Below are 22,131 nucleotides of genomic sequence, written 5' to 3' on the forward strand. Positions count from 1 at the left end.
TTATGTGTTGATGACATCTAGTGGAAGAGAGACAGAACTACAGCCTGACTTTGTATATAGTTTCCATTAGACAGAAGTGAATTGATTTCAGGGCTGCAGAGTGGTGTAGTTGGTAGAGCTGTTGCCTTGCAGCAAGAAAGTCCTGGGTTCGATTCCCAGCCCGGGGTCTTTCTGCATTGAGTTTGCATGTTCTCCCTGTGCATGGTGGGTTCTCTCTGGGTTCTCCGGCTTCCTCCTACAGTCTAAAAATATGACTGTCGGGTTAACTGGTCTCTCTAAATTCTCCCTAGGTGTGAGTGTGTGTGTGTGAATGGTTGTGTGTCCTGTATGTCTCTGTGTTGCCCTGCAACAGACTGGTGACCTGTCCAGGGTGACCCTGCCTCTTGCCCGGAACGTAGCTGGAGATTGGAACCAGCAACCCTCCCGACCCCATAAGGGACAAGGTGAATAGAAAATGGATGGAAGGATGGAATAGATTTCAGACTGCTTGGTGTGATTTTTGAATTTCTTGTCTTATATAATCATGTACATTTGAGGCACATGAAGTCATCATGTCATCATGGTTAGACAGTTAGATTAACCATGTAAATCTAATTGTAGATTTACATGGTTAATCTACAGTTAGCTCAACGTTATTCATACCCCTGGCAGATTTAGATTGAAAGATAGTTTCATTCACACAAAAGTTTTATATGTGATTGAACACTGAATTAATATAAACATTTACTTTACCTTTACCTTTTTTTAAAATATTTTTTTAAACAGTAATTTAGATAACCTCATAAATTAGTCTCAGTTATTGCTTTTAGTTGCCTGATGTGAATGCATCAATCCATTTATTTTCTGCAATGAATTAATAAAATGACTGTTTTTATGGCAACACTGTAAAAACACAGAATCATTTTCATTTTAGGATTACTGTTTTCTTTTTATAATTAACAAAATGATTTGACGTAACATCTTTTTAACTTTCTGTATAGCTCTTTTAAGTTGCTTCTGATTTCGTTGCAGTTTTTGCTGACAAGAGGAATATGCCTACTAAACACATTAGTAGGAAAGAGCAGAGGAAATTGTACACCTCATTGGCATATGAGGTAAGAAGATCAAGACTCACATTATTGCTGTAAAAGTGCTAAAAGTTTACTACTTGTCTGAAGAATTCTAATGAACCAAACTGGCCTTGAGCCTGGAAGATTACTAGATTTGTATATTTGACTAAAAATTACCATGATGTTGTAAAGGCAAAGGCATCTCAACCACGATCAGTTTTGGACTGTAAACTGTAAAGATGACCAACTGGAAAACAGTCCAGATTACATTGTGCCTATTTTAACTACATATACCCAAAACAAAGCATCTCTGACTTTCTCACACCAAAACATCAACTCTATCATTGGATTTAACTTTGAGGTATTTGTGAGGTCAGTGATCACAACCGCTTGCTGACAGCCTGAGACCCCCTCTTAAACAGCTTTGAACAATTCAAACTGGGTCCTCTCTATATGGTTAGGTCCAAAGTCAGTCATGCCCCTGGTAGATTTAGATTAAATCTTTCAGTGAGAATATATTACTGTTCTTCTGGAGAGTTATGCTATATCTTTTGTCCCATTGGTATACTCCCAACAAAGAAGCTAGACATGTCTTAGGAAAATGGATTCTGCATGTCAAAATAATGTAGTAGCAGACCTGCAGTAGAAGTGTTAGAGGTTAAATGAGGCCTCTGGCTTTTCTGATTTGACTTGGTGACTTTAGCATGTGGAGATGACACAGTGGGTTCTTCTGGAAGGTTTCCCAACCCTTCAATGTCACTGCCTATCCTTCATGCCACAATCATTTTTATTCAAGAAAACTGGCCTGTAGGAAGAGTCTTCACTTCACTGGGTTGGATGAAAGATGCAGCATAAATTTGTTATGAAGTATGACATGCCAGATAAGCTATGACTGCTCCAAGCATGCAACTTTGATGTTTTCCCTTGCATTGCCTTGCCTTTGAATAAGTGATTTTTATTTATAGGCAATGGTGGAATCAAATCTTAAATGCTGAACTTGGCATGCCTGCAGAAATGCTCTAGATCTTTCTCAGTACCTATTTTGCACTGTTAAACAAATTTTCTTTGTCAGATAACAATTCTTTAGTAGGAACGTAACTTAGATGTAAACTAACAGATGCAAGTTTATTACTAAACTAAAGTCATTCCAAGAGTAATAGTGCAGCTGCAAAAACAAAGCAGAAGCGAATACAATATTTAGCGCGTCTAAACCAGGCTTACAGAGCAAGTATCACTCATCCTGTGGACAGTAATGCTCTTCGTCCGTGTGCCTCAAGCAACACACTTTGAGATTGCTCGCGCAATCTGGGTTACCTGCACTGGGTACTCAGAGATAGGTGTGTATCAGACCTGCGGTAACAACAATGTAGTCAAGAAGTCATAATTTCAACATGGCATAAACATTGTTTGCAATAGTTCTACTTTTTGAATTACAGTGTTTGGAGTCACACAGATGGTCTATGAAAAAATACCAAACTCCTCTGCCTCTGTCGGTCATATGGCAATTTGCAGCAATTAACCATTGCAGCAATTTGACTTCCTGTCAGAAGAACCAATCAGAGCCAAAAGGAGGGTCTTAGCTCTGTCAATCATGTACGCATGACTTGGTATAGGCAGCGTGGGTATGCTCAAGACTGATCGTTTCCTGCAGCTGCTAATGGTGGACAAACAAATCACTGTTACAGAAAAAGTGTTTGTCCACCGTCATTGGTGGACATGCTAACGGCTGGCTTTGCTGTGGGAAAGGAGCTGTATCTCTGCAGAGAGCAAGAATGACTGACAGTGTTAAGACCCTCCTCCTGGCTCTAATTGGTTGGGAGTCAGAATGGAAGGGCTCTAATTGGTAGGGAGAAGGCAGAAGAGCTTGATTTTTTCCAAGTTGCTGCTACCATGGATATTCTGTTTTTTAAGCTGTTCAGTATCATTTCATTAAATCATCCAACTCAGCAGCTGCCTCTGCTTCTCTGCAGGGTCCACGCGCCAACAACCAACATCATGACACAAAGCATCTAAAATGATGATACATTTCATGTCCAATTCAATACATTGACTGCACTGTATTAAATAGTTTAAAATTATTTACCACAATAACTGTGTTGAATTATTAGCACCGTTACTGTGTTGAATTCAACATAAAATGTGTTGTCCGTATTGCGTTGGAAGACGGTAGTGAAAGTAGCAGATGGACTGAACGGGAAGTGGCTCGAGGGGACCTTGTCAGTCGCCGGCGGTGCAAGTTCGAAAAATAGCCATTGTCATTAGGGAGCACTCCCAAAGAAATTATTTTATTTAATCTTTTTACATTGAATTAATAACATTTGTTTATACTTAGATTTTTTTAAAGTAAATTATAATTTTTTTAATAAATTGCTTTATGCCTAAAACTCTTTTCTATAGTAAAAGTTCAGAACTGCGCAGTCGCCTGCAGGATTTTATCGGAGGGCAGCAGCGCTTGTAGCTGTACGGCTGCACACACTCTGCCTACCTTCAGATTTTACTTGAAGTAAAAAAAGAAAAGAATAATTTCTTAAATTTTTATCATCGAACCCTCTTTACAATTAACAAAATTGTGGAGAAAAAATAAGATCCTCTGCGTCAAAACATCTTGTGTAGCGCACGTCTGATTCTGTGGGGTTGCGTACACCAAAGCTCAAATCTTATTGGTCAGTTTGCTTTTTTGTATTTGGCAGTTTGGCGTTTTTAAGCTAAAAATGAATGAGCAGAGTTTGAACCTCCGGTAGTTCTAAGAGCGGTTTGGATCCCGGCGGAGCTTTTTACCATGTGCGGTTCTGGCGGGTCGCCTGTTTATGAGCTTCTTTGACGATTCCCGAACTGGAGAGCTGATAGATGACATCTGCCGCTCTTCCTGAGCGTCGCGCTAAAACTGGATTAAACAATTTAATCTAGTCGAAACGTTCCCCAATTAAGCAAACATTGTTGCTTCACCTCCTCCTTTGGACTTCTGACACCACCTGAACCGGGGAATCTACATCCTCCTCTTTCTGTGGATCTCACGGTAGGCTTTGATTCCATGTCTTTATGATTTAGCATAGTTTGTGTAAAAAAGCAAACAAAAAAAAAAAAGAAAAAGAAAAAAAGGGCGCGCTGTTTCGTGGTTTAGGATGCGGCTTTTGTGCGACGCGCACATGATGCGCGTTGGAGAGTTGGTTGTGCTCTTGCAGGTCAGGTGCAGTGATAGTTTTGTACCTTCCGATCTGTCAGACATTTTTTTTTTGACATCTGCTGGTGTCAGCCAACAGGTGACCCGTCAGCTTTTAAGTTCGCAAAACCACAAAAAAAAACCCCTAATAAACCGACGACCCGCCAGAACCGCGCACACTGTAAAGCTGACAGAAAAATCAAACTGACCAATAAGATTTAGGCTTTGGCTGCCCTTTGACCCCAGAGACTTTTGTTAATAGTAAAGAGGGTTGGATAATAAAAAATACAATAACTTTTTTTTTTTTTTTTTTTTATTTAAAGGAAAATCTCAGTGTGTACAGCTGTACAGCTGCACCAATCCATATTCTCTGTCACTTGTGGGCAATTTAGAATCACACAGAAAAGCTCCAAAAGGGAATCAAACTTAAAACTCTGAACTAAGAGCTTCTGATCACATAATAACAATTAACCATATCTGCCATGGTAAATCAATACTGATAACTGTTGTCAGTAGTCCCTAACATTAATATGACCAGGCAGCATGTAATCATATATACATATATGTATTATTGTTATAAAGGGTAGCCAAGAATATTTATGTCTGTATCAAACAAGTAGCCCTTCGTGTTGCTCTGGACCCGTGAAGTAGTCTCTAAAAGGTTGGTGACCCCTGACCTATAGACTTCTCTGGACATATCCTTTATTCTGCAGCGGAGGATTTGATAGGAAGCTCTGTGTGATCCAGATTCATGTGACATCTCCAGTTGTGTCTCAGTCTATCAATCTGTCCGCTTTCTATTCACCTGGAAGTGAACTCCTCCTCCCTCAGTCATCCACGAGGCTGTCCACGTCTCTCTCTCCTTCTCTCTCTGCCTCCCTTTCTCTGTTTTCTCCCTCCCTCTCTCCGTGTCACACACTCTGTGCTGAAGAGCACCAGGAGCTGTGAGCAGAGGAAGCGGGAACAACGCGGCTCCTCGCGAGCAGCAGAGCCGTTATGAGCGGGTCAGCGCCTCTCAGCTCTGCCACCGGCTAGCACCGGGAGGAGAAGAGGCGAAGGGAGGAAACCGCAATAAAGGGGTTTCTAAATAAATGTCTTTCGCTGTCCATCTGCATCATGCTGTACTTCCAGCTGGTGATCATGGCCGGGACCATCATGCTGGCCTACTACTTCGAGTACACGGACACCTTCACCGTGCACGTGCAGGGCTTCTTCTGCTACGACACGTCGTACACCAAGCCGTATCTGGGGCCGGAGGACAGCAGCGCCGTCCCGCCCATCCTGCTGTACGCCGTGGTGGCCGGGCTGCCCACGCTGCTGGTGAGTCCACCTCGCTGCTGTCTCATTCATTACAATAAATGAGGAATGTCAGTTAGCATGTCTGAACTGCTGGTTTCTCCCCTGAATGGGTAAAAATGGCAGATAGCCCACTGCTCATCTCCTCACGATGGGGCTTTATAGAAGCAATAGAGTTTACTGGCTTTGTAAAACCTGCTTGAAAATGTACAAGGAAGGCGATAAGGTTTAGCTTATGGAAAAAGGAATAAGGACCTTTTTTATTACATGTAAGTAATATGACGTTCCACCTGAAAGTTAGTTATCCTTCACAACTGGTAGCTCACAGATGCCCATCTGTATTAAAGTCAGTCAGAGATTAATGTCAGAAATCAGAACGTTGCAAATCTGTGAATAAAGTCAGAATTCTAAGAAAATGTTTGAACTCAGACAAGAAAAAGTTACAATTTTGTGATTAAAGACAGAATTCTTTATTTTTTAGTGTTCATTATCTTATGCTGTAACAAAATGTTTTTTTTTTTTTCAGATGAATTAAACAACACCAAAACTAAATTTAGTCTTATAGAAGGAACCATGAATTATCAAGAGTATCTCAAACAAGTCATTCAACAAATAAAGAAACCACAATCTTTTCAGAATAAATGTAAGCTGAAAGACCTGAGTCCAACGACTACTACTACAGAGAGCATTTATATTAGAAATAAAAAGGTCTTCTTTTGACTTTATCATCATCATTCAGTTCTAAAATGTAAGATCTAATTCATTTCTAACTTTCGATGTAAACTGTAGGTGTGAACTATGATTTGAGTATTTTTTCCTTTTCCTGTACCAGAAATGTCTTAATTATGAACAAAGTGGAACCAAAGTCTTACACAAACTTGACAAATAAGAACAATTCTGAATCTTCATTCATAAACAGTTTAGTGGGAAATGTCAAATCAAATAGAGGAGGTGAGTCATCCTGCAGAATAAGGAATTCCCTTTGTTGCGTGAGGATCTGGATAATACTCACAGTGACAGCATCTCGTGAAAGAGCATCAGCCAGACTGAAGTCAGTTTGCTGCACTGAGAAAATAAGATCAAGAGCTGGATAAGAACTAATCCATCTGAAGGATGGCTGTTGCTCATTAACTATAAAACCCTATTCAATTCGTTCATTCATAAAAATACTATAGGATTGACAAGCTACCATGTTACATGTCATCATCTGTGTGAATGTCTGATGTGAATCCTCTTTATATGCCCTCCTATGAATAGCAGGCAGTTTTACCTGCGAGTGTCTGCTGGATAATCAGAGCTCTGCCATCTATCAACAGTTGCTGCCGCAAAGCCTGTGACAGCAGTTTAGTAACATGAAGCTGAGGAACAGCCCCAAAAAACCCTGGTTAGAACATGGTTAGGATAAAATAGTGAAACATATTAAGGTCTTTGAGATGTCAGTATTTCACAGCTTTACAAGACAAACAGAAATATAAAAATACAAAATAAATATCCCTCGTTGTCTGATAGTGGAGAAATTCAAGTGTACCAGCAGGATGTGGAAGGATGTAGTTTGACTGAGGTAGACATACACAACCATAAAAGCTAGAAAAGAGACCAGAAGGCCAAGTTTACAATGATCAAAAACATCATTTTTAATAATTTTTAGCTGATTCTTACATAACTCAATATGTCTAAGTTGCACATTATCCTACTGTGCAACTTAGTAGGATAATTTGATAAATGTAGAAAATATGCGCAAATTTTTGTGCACTAAAAACAATATTTACAAGAAAATGAAAACTGCAATAACAAAGTTATGAAGACATTTTGAGTTTAATGCGGGCAGAGGTAGAGGAAGGACTTGTGCACCAATACAGCACATTTTGCCTTGTTAAATCACCACTTGATTAAATTTAACACTGTCTGTTTGGTCCTCATCAGACTCAGTGTGTTGAGTGGACTAGTTTTGTACTGTTATAATTTCAGAATTAAAATTAACTGAAGATTTAGTAAAACTTTAACACAAGCTAACAGTGACAATAAAACAATCAAATCACTGCAGAGAGTAAATATGATCCTAAGAGTTAATAAGTTGCCCTATTGTAACAAATCAACTCTTATTCTTATACTTTTAAACATTGCATTGAGTTATTGAAGGTTAACACCAGACACTCATAACTCCAATGAGAGTTCATCTTACACATACCGAGTTGATTATTTACTCTTGCTCAGACAAATTCTACCACTGCACAGATAAATATGTTATATGCTTACACTTTTGTAGTGTCGAATTGCATCTATCAATTATGATACTTTTAAAATGAGATTTTTTTTTTGGTCATTATATTCCTAGAACATAACAAAAGAGGTACCCTCAGTGATACATAAAGTCTCAGTCGGTTCTTACGAGGCAGCTAATGGGTGTGAGTGTGTCTGTGGGGGGGCAGCAGGGTTGGAAGGTGGACAGATGGATTTCCCAGCTCTTGAGAAAGGAAAACCTGTTCTTTATCTGTGTGGTTGTCTTTATGTACTTTTACCGTTTCCCAGACAGGATTCTTGGATTTTTCTTCTAGGTCATCAGTTGTAATTTTCTCCATATACAAAGTTATTTGGAAAATACATCAGTAGTATTAGTTTTTAAGGATTACTAGATGTCACAATATTTATTTTTATCTGCAGCAGTCTTCTACAGTAGAAGGAAGGACTTGGTTGGTCAGCATGCTTTTTTGTCTGTCTGCCATATTGGATTTAACAAAAAAAGTTTTTCAATTGCGGGCTGCACAGTGGTGCAGTAGGTAGAGCTGTTGCCTTGCAGTAAGAAGGTCCTGGGTTCGATTCCCAGCCCGGGGTCTTTCTGCATTGAGTTTGCATGTTCTCCCTGTGCATGGTGGGTTCTCTCCGGGTTCTCCGGCTTCCTCCCACAGTCCAAAAACATGACGGTCAGGTTAATTGGTCTCTCTAAATTCTCCCTAGGTGTGAGTGTGTGTGTGAATGGTTGTATGTCCTGTATGTCTCTGTGTTGCCCTGCGACAGACTGGCGACCTGTCCAGGGTGACCCCGCTTCTCGCCCGGAACGTAGCTGGAGGTTGGAACCAGCAACCCTCCCGACCCCATTAGGGACAAGGTGAACAGAAATGGATGGATGGATGGATGTCTTTTAATTGCAGTGGATGGCCAGTAGTTGATAGTGTGATGCACTGGTGTCCACTTCACTGGTCCATGTGCATCTATAACATAAAATTCCACAAGTTACCCAAGAAAATGACTTTAACATAGATAACCACTTCAGTGACCTCTATGCATGAAAGGGTTAAATTAAGTCCAGGTTTGGTAACTGACTCCCATGATCCACTAGGCAGTTTTCACCACCCTGGCCACGTCCTTTTTTTCCTGGACTGTGCAGTTGCCGTACAACACAGTCATACTGAGGTAGAGGATGCTGTCGATAACGGCTCTACAGAAGTTCGTGAGCTGCTGAGCAGAGACTCCAGACCCCTGGCCTTTTCAGTTTCCTGAGGAAGAAGAGTCTGTGTTGTGTCTTCCTCATCATTGTTTATTATCAGACCCACTACAGTGGTATTATCTGCGAACTTTAGAACCCTTTTATATGGCTATACAGCCATGGATAAACAGTGCAAAAAGAAACTGAAAAAGTACAGAGCCATGTGGTGTGCCTGTATTCAGAACCAGAGTGGATGATGTTCTGTCCCCTATTATCACCACCTGAGAAGGACCATGATCCATGATCCAAAGACACATTGATGATGAAAGTCCCAGGTCAGTAACACTATAAATGGTATGCTTGCCATTATATTTTAGAGCTTCAAGTTAATTTTAAAAATCTTTTGGGTTAAATGGTTTCAGGTGTACCTGCTGTGCCAAGCAGCTGATCTCAAAAATACATGAGCATTGATAGTTAATTTCAGACTCCACTAGCACAATAATCCTCTGCTTAAAATGGAAAAACATATAAGGCGTTATATGCCAAACCTTACTACATTTGAACCTGGTTTATATTGGACATCAAATGGATCATTTATGTGCAACACTTTTAGAATCTTGTCTGGCTGCAGCTTGACCTTGAGGGTGTGATAATGGTTTTCAAAACACATTCTATCTATTTTCTACAGAGAAAAATACTGTAATCTTTTACTGCAATCATTGCAATCTTTCAAAATACAGGCATCTCACATTCTGCCCCGTTACATGAAACACAATTCCAAAATTTTCACCAATTTTTTCACCCTGTTTTAGGTGTCACCATCTTTTCTGTTTCTTGATGTTTTCTAATTGTTTCTTGAATAAATTATGTTTGGGCCAATGGGGCTTATACTTCATCATGGAGTGATGCTTCAGCTAGAAATTTATTTCAGGAAATAATTGCATGAGTAGTTAATGATGATAAATGATTAGTTGTTTGAGGTACATTGAGATGTGTTGTGACAAGACTGGTGAAAATAGCAGGTTAATACATAGAAGCAAGAGTAGGAAAGTTCAGTGTCAAGTTCTGTCTCAATCTAGCAAAAAGAGGCATTATTGCATAACAAGCGCCAAGGCTGAATGGCTGTCAGCCCCAAATCATTACCTCTAATCTGTTGTTGTTGATGGACGTTTTGTTGCTGATTGAAACCGTAGTATGCAGATATTGTACTAGCAACTTGTTTAGGAGATAGGAAGTTACCTTGAATGTTTTTCAGCATCAGTTTCACATCAAATTGTCCAACCCCTCTAGAATATTATATCTATAGAGAAGTTTTTGGCTGTTGAAATACTGATGGGAATTAAACTGATTAACATGTTTCACACCACATACATAATGGATCTAGGATTTGTTTGTACAGTCTGACAGTGTTGTTCATACTCATAAACAGTTCTTAAAACAACGTTTGGATCATCTTTAGAGGATACAGTTTGAAAACTGTGTTCTTCGAAGAACCAAAGACAACTGCAACATTGAGTCCCAAATGATTCTACAAAGGGAAACTATGCAAACCAATATTGTTCCCTGCAACCTGAATGCTATCGTTGGGGCAGATGAGTTGGAAGTTGCACTTTCTTTCAATTACCTCAGCAGCTATTTAGCACTTTCTCACTGCAGGCAGCATGCTGAACTTCTCCTATCTATCTGTCTGTCTGTCTGTCTATAACAGAGCCTTGTTGCACTGTGTAATGGCACCTTTACTGTTAGACTGAGTGACATTATCAACATGAAAAGATTATTAAAGATGGTAGTAGGCCTTTATTCTAAAATAGTAGATTTTAGCTTTGAGTTAAAATTTAAAACAAACATTTCTGCCAAGCAAAATGAGTCTTACATCAGTAGTGGCTGCACATTTCTGCTGAAACCATCCCAACCAGCTTCAACCTCACACTGCAGGGTCCGATTACCTCCTTCTTTCACTTGCATAATATCTCTTTGACAACTGTTATCTTAAAACCATAATGTTCAAATTGTTGAATGATGATCTCTGAAATTTACAGTAGAGACAAAATGGGATAGTCCTCAATCTTGTCCCAAGAGTCTCTTTGTGAAGCCATTTCTAGCCAGTGTTGTTTTTCCGTCTAACATCTGTTGTGGCTACGAACCTAATTATCCTGCAGACGGAGAAATATGGAGCCAGTAGGAATGACAGTGGAAGCTGTCCGGAGGAAGGTTAAATGACCTGCTAAACCTTGTCCTGTGGTGTACTGCTGATGATGACAGATGAGCGTCCTGGCATAGATGTGTATAAAATTAAATAAGTGACAGCTTAAGGATGAAGGATCGAGGAAAAGAAGAGTGCACAAGTTCAACATCACCAGAAGAGCAGTTGAGGCAATAAGCCATAAAAGGACAGCCTGACCACACTGTCCTGCTGCAGCCTGCAGGAAGCAGGTCCACTCAGACATATATGAACAGAAAGCAGAAAACACAGGGAGGTACTTAGGGACTAAACAAGTAACACATTGTCACTGTGACGCTGTCAGCTCCTGTTAAAGCTGATGAGGAAGTGGACAAATGGTCTTTGGCTCTCAGTGCTGCTAAGTCAAGACTGCAGTTTGACCTTGGACCTCAGCCATACCTTGCCTTTCCCAAAGATGGTTTCTAAACATGTTGGGCAGTTGGAAGAGATAAGGAAAAATACAACGATCAAATAAAACTCACTGTGGACAATTGTCTTTTTAAAATAATTGCAACTCTCTTTTTGTGAGTAGTTATAATTAGGAAAATGAGTTGCACAAAGGCCTAAACTACTCTTAATTTACAATTTTTCTCACTAAATTTCATGTTCATATACTTTCTATGGAATGTTAAAGACGGTGTCTAAAAAATGGTGGCGGACATTTGTCTTGAGAAAAAGCTAAACTTCCCTAATGTTTTCCTGAGACGTAGCACTGTGGCTCCCAGAATGGAAGAGCTACCATCTGATAGAAACAGGCAGCTGGGCACTAAGGGACAGGTGCATTACATGAAGTGGTCAGTTATCTATCTTTCTGAGACAAGCTGATGAGAACTTCAACATAACAGAAAAACTTCTAGACTTCCACAGAAGAATAAGGTTTAAGATTCATTCACATCCGGCTGTTCAGTGGATGATAGAATAAAACAACAGTGGAGTAGAACTGAATGAGTAGAATTGTCACTGGTTCTCCGTGAGAACTGAGTGGAATGAAATTCACTGGGGAGGATGTCAAGGAGATAACTGTATCATTCACCAACTGGTCCTCTTCCTAAAACAACTCAAGTTTGATCATCAAAGCAATAGAAGAGATAATTGAATTAATTACAGAATTATTATTACTTAATTTTAATCCCAGGAAATCCAAGCTGAACATGGAGACACAGTTCACCACAGTGATGTTAGATGGCGGAGGCGAGGATCTGAACCCTGTGTGAGAATGTTGGACAGGTTATGGAACATTTTTGCAGTTACAGCAACCTCAAACCAGCAGCAAGCAGGTAGATAAACACATAGCATTACCTGCCACACTGTGGGCTCCTGCTGGGAGAACTAGTTGCCTCCAAGACCACATAACAGACATTTGTGCTCAAACTTGTGCACATCTGGATACACTGTGTTATATTAGCTGGCTGAATATTATATGTTTGGATGTTCAGCCTAGTGGAAACATCCAGCCCAGGTGGTTTGGGAGTTGTTGGTTCAAATCCCAGAGGATAGAACCTCTGAATTAAATATTAACTCCTTAGTAGTCTGAGTGTGAAACCAGCCAGAAGCACATTACCTGGATCAGAACTGCCCTGCGCCATCAGCAGCATCCTGGCAGAAGAAGCAAATAGCCACACGGCTTAGATGATTTGGAGCGTACCTCAGTGAGAGCACAATAAATGGACTCCCAATCCAAACCTGGCATGGCATTTTTTCTACTCCCTTCCTCCAAATATCATTTAGAAAATGCCCCCTGAATCATCAGGTGCATCTTCTGTCTGTGGGTAAAGATACCAGACTGAAAGATGTGTTACTACATCAGAGTCACATCAGGAACTGCTGGTTGCTGACTGGTCTTGATAAGCAGAACCTAAATCAGCAGTCCTCAGTTTTCAGTTTTTTCATAACTTTCACAAAGAAAGATTTTGTCTAAGAGAGGCAAAAATCCCACAGTGGAAAAGAGTTTTCAGACAAATTTCTGACAGCAAGAGGTTGGTGTGGTCTCTAAAGCAGGGACATCTCTACAGGCAGTATCTTCTGAACTAAAGAAAAACCTCAACACATAACCATCAGTGCCCCACGTTCACATAGAAACAATGTTTAGGAGACCCTAGAAAGTTTTTTTTTTAAATGAATTCCTGAATGGAAATTTCTCCCTGTCGTATTCATGTGAACAATGAAAACTCCTCTTTGGTGAAAACACTGATATATTAGTCCAGCTTCTATGACCCCAAACATGTCACAAATAACAGAGGTGGATTTTACATGTTTGTCTTATAGTTGATTAGCTTTATAATTTAATGTGACACCGAGAAGAAGTTTCTATGTCATCACTATTTACAAAGACTTCACTTGTAATTTGTTGGGCTCCCTCTGGTTCCTTTTTTCTTGTGTTTTTTAGTGTGATACTAAAGAGAGCTGAAGGGAAAACGGGTTTTGTGAAGTATGGTTCTAGTTGCTGAATACTGGCTGCTGTTATTTTTATCTCTACAGCTGCAGCACAGCCCCAGTGATGAGAAGACACTGTTCTGTGTGCAAATAGAAAAATGAACCAGGAACATGTTCAGTATTACAGAACAATGATGACAGAGGGCAAAATCACTTCAGTTTACCAGACTAGAGCTGGGCATATCTAGTCTTAGCACTTATTAAAGTTTGTTAGTCATTAAAACATGTACAAATCCAGGTTTCCCTCAGAAAACTAAGCCGGGTGGTCAGGGCACAGAGGCGGTCCACCATGTTTTGTATTAAATGTCAGGCTGACAGGAAATGTAAAAATATTACTAGGTAATAATGGAAGACACTGTTGACAATATTTAAACACAATCATAGAGTTTTAAAAGCAACAAACCAAAATAATACAATTAAAATAAATAATTTTTTGCTCTTCTGTTAAATCCCAATCAGCGAGTGGATCTTCAAACACAATGTAATGCTGATCACAGTTAGAGCCGGCTCAAGGCATAAATAAACTAAGAAGCAGTTGAAGGCCCCAGGACATTTTTAACACAGACTGATATAGAATTTTAACATTTAGAATCCAGCCAAAGATGTTTTTACCCTAACATGCTTTTCCTTATGAGTATTCTGAATAGTATTGTCTTTGTGTTTAATTATCTGTATCATTTGAATTTCTCTCTAGATATTTGATCATGTTTTGATTTTTGTTATTTTTTTCTCTGTGAAGCAATTGTTATCTGTGAAAAAGTTCTATATGTATAAAAAAGTTACTCATCCATTTGCTCATGTCTTATGACTTACTGTGGACCGCAGTAACCTTGAAGTAAAACGTTTAACTGGATTTTCTTTTTTTATGTCTAGTGTTATTTATGGTCAAACAGTAACAACATACTTCAGGTCCTGGTTTTATCTGTTGTGCTGTCAGTGTTCCTGCAGAGCAAAAGATCCACCCAGGTATTCATTTCTAGATTCCAGCGTTCACACAGCAGTAGTTTTAGCCTTCAGGCTATCAGACTCATTTAAAAAAGCTAAATCTCATCACATAAGCTCTCCTTTCTCCTGCAGTACTCCCTCCCCCTCATATGTTTCAGCGTATTCCACAGATGTACAGATGGAGCCCACAGTCTCATGACTATGAAAATATTCATATGAACTGAATTCTGTGATTTGTCTCTGATCTTTTTTTGCTATTAGATCACAATCACTGAAACGGTGTTGTTCCTGGTCCAGTACACATCCAAAGAATTTGATCGCTCAGAGAAGACAGTGGCAACTGGCGACTGCTGTTACCTCAACCCGTTGGTGCGCAGAACCTTCCGGTTCCTCGGTAAGGTTCTCATTTTCTCTCAGAGTAAATGAAATCAACCTCTCCAGCTTTTTTCTAGTCATGCTGACCAATCAAAGCTGCACTCCCAACATTCACACACAAAGTCTGTAGACAACATAGGATTAGTTTAGGGGTAATGGCAGGTGGGTTGCCATTAGGCAACACAGAGACAGAAAACTATCCACTAACAGCAAAGGATAATTTTAGAGTAACAATTAACAGTCATGGTTTTGCATTGTGTGAGGAGGCTGGAGTACCAAAGAGAACCCACACATGCACTGGAACATGCAGCTTCATGCAAAAATTTTAACCAAAGATCTTCTTAACCTCTCTGCAAGGTTAAAGTGCCTCTGTAGCCACACAGACAAAAAACTAGTTTGAGTAAAATATGGTGCAAAGCATCTTTTATTAATGTCTTTTGGATATTGAGGCTATTAATTAAAGTAACAAATAAACAACAACAACCAGCTACTTCAATTGACTGTTTTTCCTGTGGAAAGTTCCAGAACTGCAGACATCCACGGAGAAATGTGATTGGTCAACAGCTTAACATATTCTGTGTCCAGTTTTTTTGTTTAACAACACATAATATGTAGAAAACAACACAAGATGTGTTTACTTGATAATAGCACAGAAAATGTGTTGATAAACAGCACATTTCAGAGTGGAGGCAACATTCAAATGGCCATATCTTTGTCTTTTTTTTCTTTTCTATGTGTTTGGCATTATTAGAAAGCTTAGATACACACTTTCTGAATCTGTATCAAAATGCCTCTAGGGACACTTGCTCCTTGTTTTGTCATGGTCAGTCACAGTTTCTCCAGTCTGGGATCCGGTTTCAACAATGATCTCTTCTGGTCTCCCAAAACATCTGTTCCTTGTGAATGCCGTCACCTCATCTCGTCTCCGTGTGGACAGGGCTTCAGCAGTACCAGAACTTCCCACTTAATAACTCGTACCACATCGGCCGCTGCCCAGCCCCCTTTGTTAAAAGCCACGACACTTAAAGAAAGTTTGCTAAGCCACTGACTAATGACAAACTTTCAGTTTCTCACATAATCTTTTTTGAATTGGTAAAATGGGGTAAATAAATAAATGGAATTTTGGCTGAAGAGAACATGTGTAAATGAAGTTTTGCACCTGACGTTGCTGTGAATGTGGGAAAGCAGTGTTGCCACTGGCAAAGGATGTGTTGTGGAAAATACTTTTGTGCTTCAATTAGAATGCACCATTCTGAAATATATTTCCTCTTTAAAGAAGATCGAGCATGATCCAACCATTAATTAGAAAATGACTATTGACTATTGTGGGCGACTGTGGCTCTATGGTAGAGTAGTCGTCTTGCAATCGGAAGGTTGTAGGTTCGATTCCAGCTTCCTCCTGTCAATGTGCATCTGGGCAAGGCACTTAACCCCAAATTGCCTACCAATCTGCGTATTGGTGTGTGGTTGTGAATGTGACTCTAGTGTAAAGTGCTTTGAGTGGTCAAAATGGCTGGAAAAGTGATAAATAAGTTCAGTCCATTTATTGCTGCTATATGTACACTTTAAAATATTTTTATTCAAAATATATTATGATGTATTTAATTAAAGAGAAATTAAGCCAGAATTAATGACTAGAATAACGTGTAATATTGCTGGAGTGATAATCAATCCACTTAACCCTTGACTCATTGTTTCTAATGGGCTTAAGGCATATCCAGCATTCAACCATAATCTTAGAAATTGTTTCTGTATGACCAACAAAATATTCTTTTATAGGTGATTCTGAGAGAACAAACTGTTGGTTAATGCCATCATTTTTAGCAATCTTGCTAAAAAAATGATGCTTTTTACAAACATGATACTTATTTTAAAACATATGTAACATTTGATCACATAGCACATTCATGGATAGCAATCACAAAGGTTTAATGAAAACAAAAACTAAACACATAATAACTAAAAGAACATGAAGACTAAAACTAAATCATAAAAATATCTTCTGCTGCCCTCAAAATCAATCAACACAATGTAAAGACAAGAAAACAGTTTTAGAAGTTCTCTCTGATTGCCCGATCAGATGATCAAACTTGACAAAAACAGAAAGACAGACAGATAACCACTAGAGACACACAGTGAAATGATCAAATCTATTAAATCTACCAATAAAACAAGTAATAACTATGAATACAACAATGAGGAATTTAAAGTGAGATAATTGATTCTTTAACTCTCAGCTGCTCCAGCCCTCTGGGAACCTACCGAGGGCCCCTGCCAGGTAGTCAATGCTGAGACTTTAAAACTGGCTTAATGTGAGTTTGCTTTCTGGTCCCCAACAGAAAATGTCCAAAATATATCAATGAAGGATGTTAGTCCAATTATTATTTAAAACAGCTTTTTTTCTTGTTGAATTAAATGTTATGTTGTAACTCATAGCTCAGTTCCCCATGTGATAATCGTCAGATTTTCATTTGTTAAACAGGATTTGTTATGCAAAATTGTTTTTTTTACACTTTTTCTACGTTAATTTGGTCTCAACAGCTTCTAGAAACAATCAGCGCATTAAAAAGTGGCATTTTTCAGAGCGCTGATTGTAGAAGATGCTCAACACTGAGTTAAGATGCTCAACACTGAGTTGTTATTTTATTGACTGTGATCAGCTGCTGATGCTGCCATGTTCCTCTCTCACACACATACACCTGCGCACCCCTACAAACACACGCACGCCCACAGGTCTCTCTCGTTATTCTCCCAGTTGTCTGCTTTATCTTGTCTGGCTTAGGATTCTTATTAGCATTGTGAATGGAAAGACTGTCATGCCTCTATAAAGAGAAGTAACAGATTGTATTCCTTAAAGACTGCAGCAGGTGTGTAAACAGTCCACATATTTTGATCTTGTAACTGTTCTCTTGTATAATTCACCACAGTGAAAGCTTAAAACAGCATCAGGAGAGACATCCAACATTTCCCTCCAAGTCCTCCTGACATCAAGCAGATGCCAAACGCTTTCAGCTTCTGCTTCATTTCAAATGTTGTCCTGCTTTATTTTAGGTAATAGCAAAACTCACATGTGTTTCACTCAGTGTGTCTGCTTCTGTTCTGCTTTTGTATATCTGCATGTGTGCCAGTCAGAGCTGATTTATTCCCACTGGTTTCTGCGTCTCTATCTGCAGTAGAGCGGCAGTCTCGTGTGCTCAGCCATCTCTCAGCTTCACAGCACTCTCCTCTCATTCATGCCTACCCAGGCTTTGCATAATGACTCAGTGTGGCTGCTCTGGTCGGGGAAGATTAAATTTAGAACAGAGCTAAGGGCCGTGGCGCTCTCACACACTCTACCAGTGTCTTCAGCTGCATGCATTCAGAGCTTTGTGTTGATGCACATTCCACTCAGTCAATCAGTAAGATACTATGCAGAATTCTTAAACTGTAAGTGTATTTTAAATTAGGGGCAGTGTTATATTATAAAATAGATTATTTTTGCATAGAAGAATGACAATATGAGCTATGAATAAACCTTTCCTTTCTGCTCTTTTATTTTCATTAACCCTGGGGTAAAGGATCTAGGTCAGATGTGGGCAGTAAGGACAGAATGTCCACCCTAGTGGTATATTCTTTATTGGAAAGAAGATTTTTAATGCATGACACTAAAAATCCTACTCACTTGCCTCCTGTTCTACTGTCTGACTTTTGTTTCTCACTGGTTTCTGGTTTGGTCTTGGTTGGTTCATGTTCTTGTCCATGTCATGCACTGTTATTCCTTCTTCGTGCACAGCCAGTTATTTAGTTCTTTGCTTTTTTTACTTATTTTTTAAATAAACCTCAACTATGGCACTCTACTCCCGCTGTTGGTGCTTTGGCTCTTTATGATTCAGCCTCAGCAACAATAACAAGAATCAGATAATCTCTTCTTATGATGTGAGTATGTGGATACACCTGCAAGTTTCTTCTATTTACCACTTTTACCTTTTCACTGTACTGCAGAAATGTTGCTGTTCTGCATCCTCCGCAGATATTTCAAAGATATCAATGAAGGATATTTCTATTCTATGTCGACATATTCCTCTTGAGTGTAAGGGTGACAACAGTCAGATAAACATTTCATAAAATATGAATTAACACTTTCACACTGTGTCACTCTGTATTCAACACCTCTGCTTTGACTTTGCCAAAGTGTTGTGTGTGAGCACTAGTGAGCGGAGAGTCTGGGGAGCTGTGATAACTTTGATGTTGACTTGTGTAGAACTGCAGCTGTGTGAAGATACTGGCACTAGATCAAACAAGAGGTGCATTACAAACACACACACATATATACATGCATACACACATATACAGGTAAAATTCAGATATTTACATCCACTGTATAAAAACATTGAACCTTTCTTCTCATTGTTGGATATTAATTTAGTCAAAATGTTTCTATTCATGGCAGGTAGGATCAAAAATATTTCTGTATTAACATCTGTTCGTCTGCTACCTTAGACTCCAGGCTTCACACTGTTCAGCTGCTATAGCCTGCATCTCCAGCTGAACAGAAACAAAACTAAAGTTATTATTTTTGGACCTAAAGAGGAGTGATATAGAGTTATAGATCTAGAGTTATAGATCTAGAGTCAGTGCACAGCTTCAGTTATTACAACTAAAAACCAGCGATCAGCCCGAAACCTGGGAGTAGTGATGGACTCTGACCTGAACATTCAGAGCCACGTAAAGACAGTTACAAAGACGGCCTTCTATCACCTGAAGAACATTTCCAAGTTTAAAGGACTAATGTCTCAGCCAGATCTAGAGAAACTCATCCATGTGTTTATCTTCAGTCGTATTGATTATTGTAACAGCGTCTTCACAGGTCTGTCCAACAAATCAATCAAACAGCTGCAGCTGATCCAGAATGCTGCTGCTCAGGTTCTCACTAAAACCAGGGAGATAGAGCACATAACACCAGTTTTAAAGTCCCTCCACTGGCTCCCTGTAGCTCAGAGAATAGACTTTAAAATACTGTTAGTTTATAAATCACTGAATGGTTTATCACCACAATACATTAAAGATTTGCTGCTGTTGTATCAACCTTCCAGAACTCTCAGGGCTTCTGGTTCTGGTTCTGCTCTGCATCCCCAGAACCAGAACCAAACGAGGAGATGCAGCATTCAGCATCTATGCACCACAAATCTGGAACAAACTTCCAGAAAATTGTAAAACATGTGAAACACTGACTTCCTTTAAATCTTGACTAAAAACCAACCTGTTTAGGATTGTATTTAAAATGTAATCAATAGCAAATTTAAAGATGGAACTTGACTTAATGTCATGTTTTGATTGTTGATTCTATGTTGCATTGTGTTTCCTTGTTCTTGACCAAGCCTTCAGTCCCTCTACCTTTTCTCTTGTCTATCCTAGATGTGACACTTGCCAACCCATCGCCATTATTCAGACTCCCGCAGGATTGGAATAATCCCCTTTTGATTATTACAATCCATCCCTCTTAACAGTTCCTTTCTGTATTCTAAACAAGCTCTGTTCCTGCATTCTCCATTTGCTCAGTGTGTCCATTTTCTGCCAGATGTTCCCTTTTTGGATTTCCTCTCATATGCTGTTAACGGTTTTCACTAAAGATGTTCACCAAAGGTGCCTCGTCCATCCTGTAGATGGCGCTCCCTAAGAACTATGCAGAACCACAACTAACACCCTGACAGAGTGGCCATCAAAAAGTTCTGATCTCAGAAGTAAAACACTCCTTGAGACAGAGACGGACCAAATTCCAGCAAGCCACTGAGAGAAGCTTGTGAAAGGAAACCCGAACATTGTACAGTTTAAAAAGCAATTGTAGCAAATTCTAAGGAACTGTATGTAACTTATAAATTTCAGGAAAGTAATGACAAAAATGTTGCTCTCAAATGGGAGAGAGAATTTGGGATTTTAGCTCTGCCTACTCTGATATTTAGAAAACAGAAAATAATTTTGCTCATCCTAACTGACCTGAAAGAGAGGCAGTTTATTCTAATTAACTGTCACAGTGAGACAAAAAAGTTGTGTGTCTTTTTAAACAGTGGATGGAAATATCCTGATCCAGCTGTTTGACAGATGGACTGCCTTTCCTCCACGAGCATCTGCTCAGAACACACACACACACACGCACACGCACCCACGCACACACACACACACGCACACACACACACACACACACAGCATTTCTCCACAGCAGCTCTGATGCCATGCTGTGTTCAGAGAAAGCAAGCTTTCTCTTTCTCTCATGTCCTGCTAAGCAAGTTTTGCTCTCCTTCTGTGGTTCCTGAGTCAGAATGAATGAAGCTGGGGGTGAAAGCCATCCGTAAAACACAGAGCACCGGAGAAAATGGGACAGTGTCAAAAAGATAAGGAGTGTGGTGACTACATAGCTACTGAGTCACACAACGCTTGACTAAACCTATTTGATGCTTGTTAAGAAATGGAGCTGTCAGCATCTAGAGCAGCTCCACACTCTGTTGGTAAGACAGGAAAGACAATGAGTTCAGCTGATGACAACCAAACTCCTCTGATGCTACGCTGCAGTCTCTAATCATAGGTTCCTCTCAAAGCCTGTAAGATTTAATTAGTGTTGCACAAATGCTTGGCAGGGACTTGAGAAGCTGTGAATGTTGCTTTGACAAATAACACTTCTCAGACGTGTGTGTGTGTGTGAGAGACTGTATGTGAAAAACCTGCCTGAGTAAACACCTGTTGGATAATTCAAACTGACAGGATTGGACTATAGCAAAGTGGAAGCAATTATTCTCTTAAAGCCTTTCAGTCACTGAAACATAAAGGCTGGTTGGTTGGTTTGAGTGGCTGAGTGAACATGATTCAGGGAGTATTAACATCAAGAGATTCTGCAGAAACATCCTCAGGTCTGTGCTGGTTGACGTTGAGCTTCTACAGCACAACTGGACTTTTCACACTATCCTTTTGGATGTTAACTTAGTTCTTGGCAAGCAAGTAAATAAATAAATGGCATACTGTAATGTTGTGGCGACTATTTAGTTTTTAATAACCTCGTTTTATGACAAAATATAAATATAACCAAATTATTTGTTTTCAAATCTCTGTCCACATCTCCGGTAAACTACTATAGTTAAATAATACCTGTATGTCTGAATGCTTAGCTTTGATCAATCAAACCGATTTGCTCAGGAAAAAATTAAATACTTTAGTAAACCAAACATTTTACAAGTAGATATTACCTGTCTGAATAATA

The 22,131-nt window shown here is 39.4% G+C and overlaps 1 protein-coding gene across 4 annotated transcripts in view; it reads left to right on the plus strand.

Annotated features, from left to right (window-relative positions):
* The first annotated feature begins 1,018 nt into the window (after window positions 1-1,018).
* LOC122824305 (phospholipid phosphatase-related protein type 5-like) overlaps window positions 1,019-22,131 on the plus strand; it is a 45,535-nt gene continuing 24,422 nt past the window's right edge. For 2 of the 4 annotated variants that reach the window (XM_044104742.1, XM_044104741.1), the window contains exons 1-3: window positions 1,019-1,094; window positions 5,341-5,529; window positions 14,790-14,922. In XM_044104742.1, the coding sequence (XP_043960677.1) occupies window positions 1,032-1,094; window positions 5,341-5,529; window positions 14,790-14,922 (385 nt within the window). In that variant the 5' untranslated portion in view covers window positions 1,019-1,031. Of the gene's footprint in view, window positions 1,095-5,101; window positions 5,530-14,789; window positions 14,923-22,131 lie in introns of those variants that run through there. The other 2 variants (XM_044104744.1, XM_044104743.1) reach the window with 2 other exon arrangements.

The sequence above is a fragment of the Gambusia affinis genome, linkage group LG21 (assembly GCF_019740435.1).
Source record: "Gambusia affinis linkage group LG21, SWU_Gaff_1.0, whole genome shotgun sequence".
NCBI lineage: Eukaryota > Metazoa > Chordata > Actinopteri > Cyprinodontiformes > Poeciliidae > Gambusia > Gambusia affinis.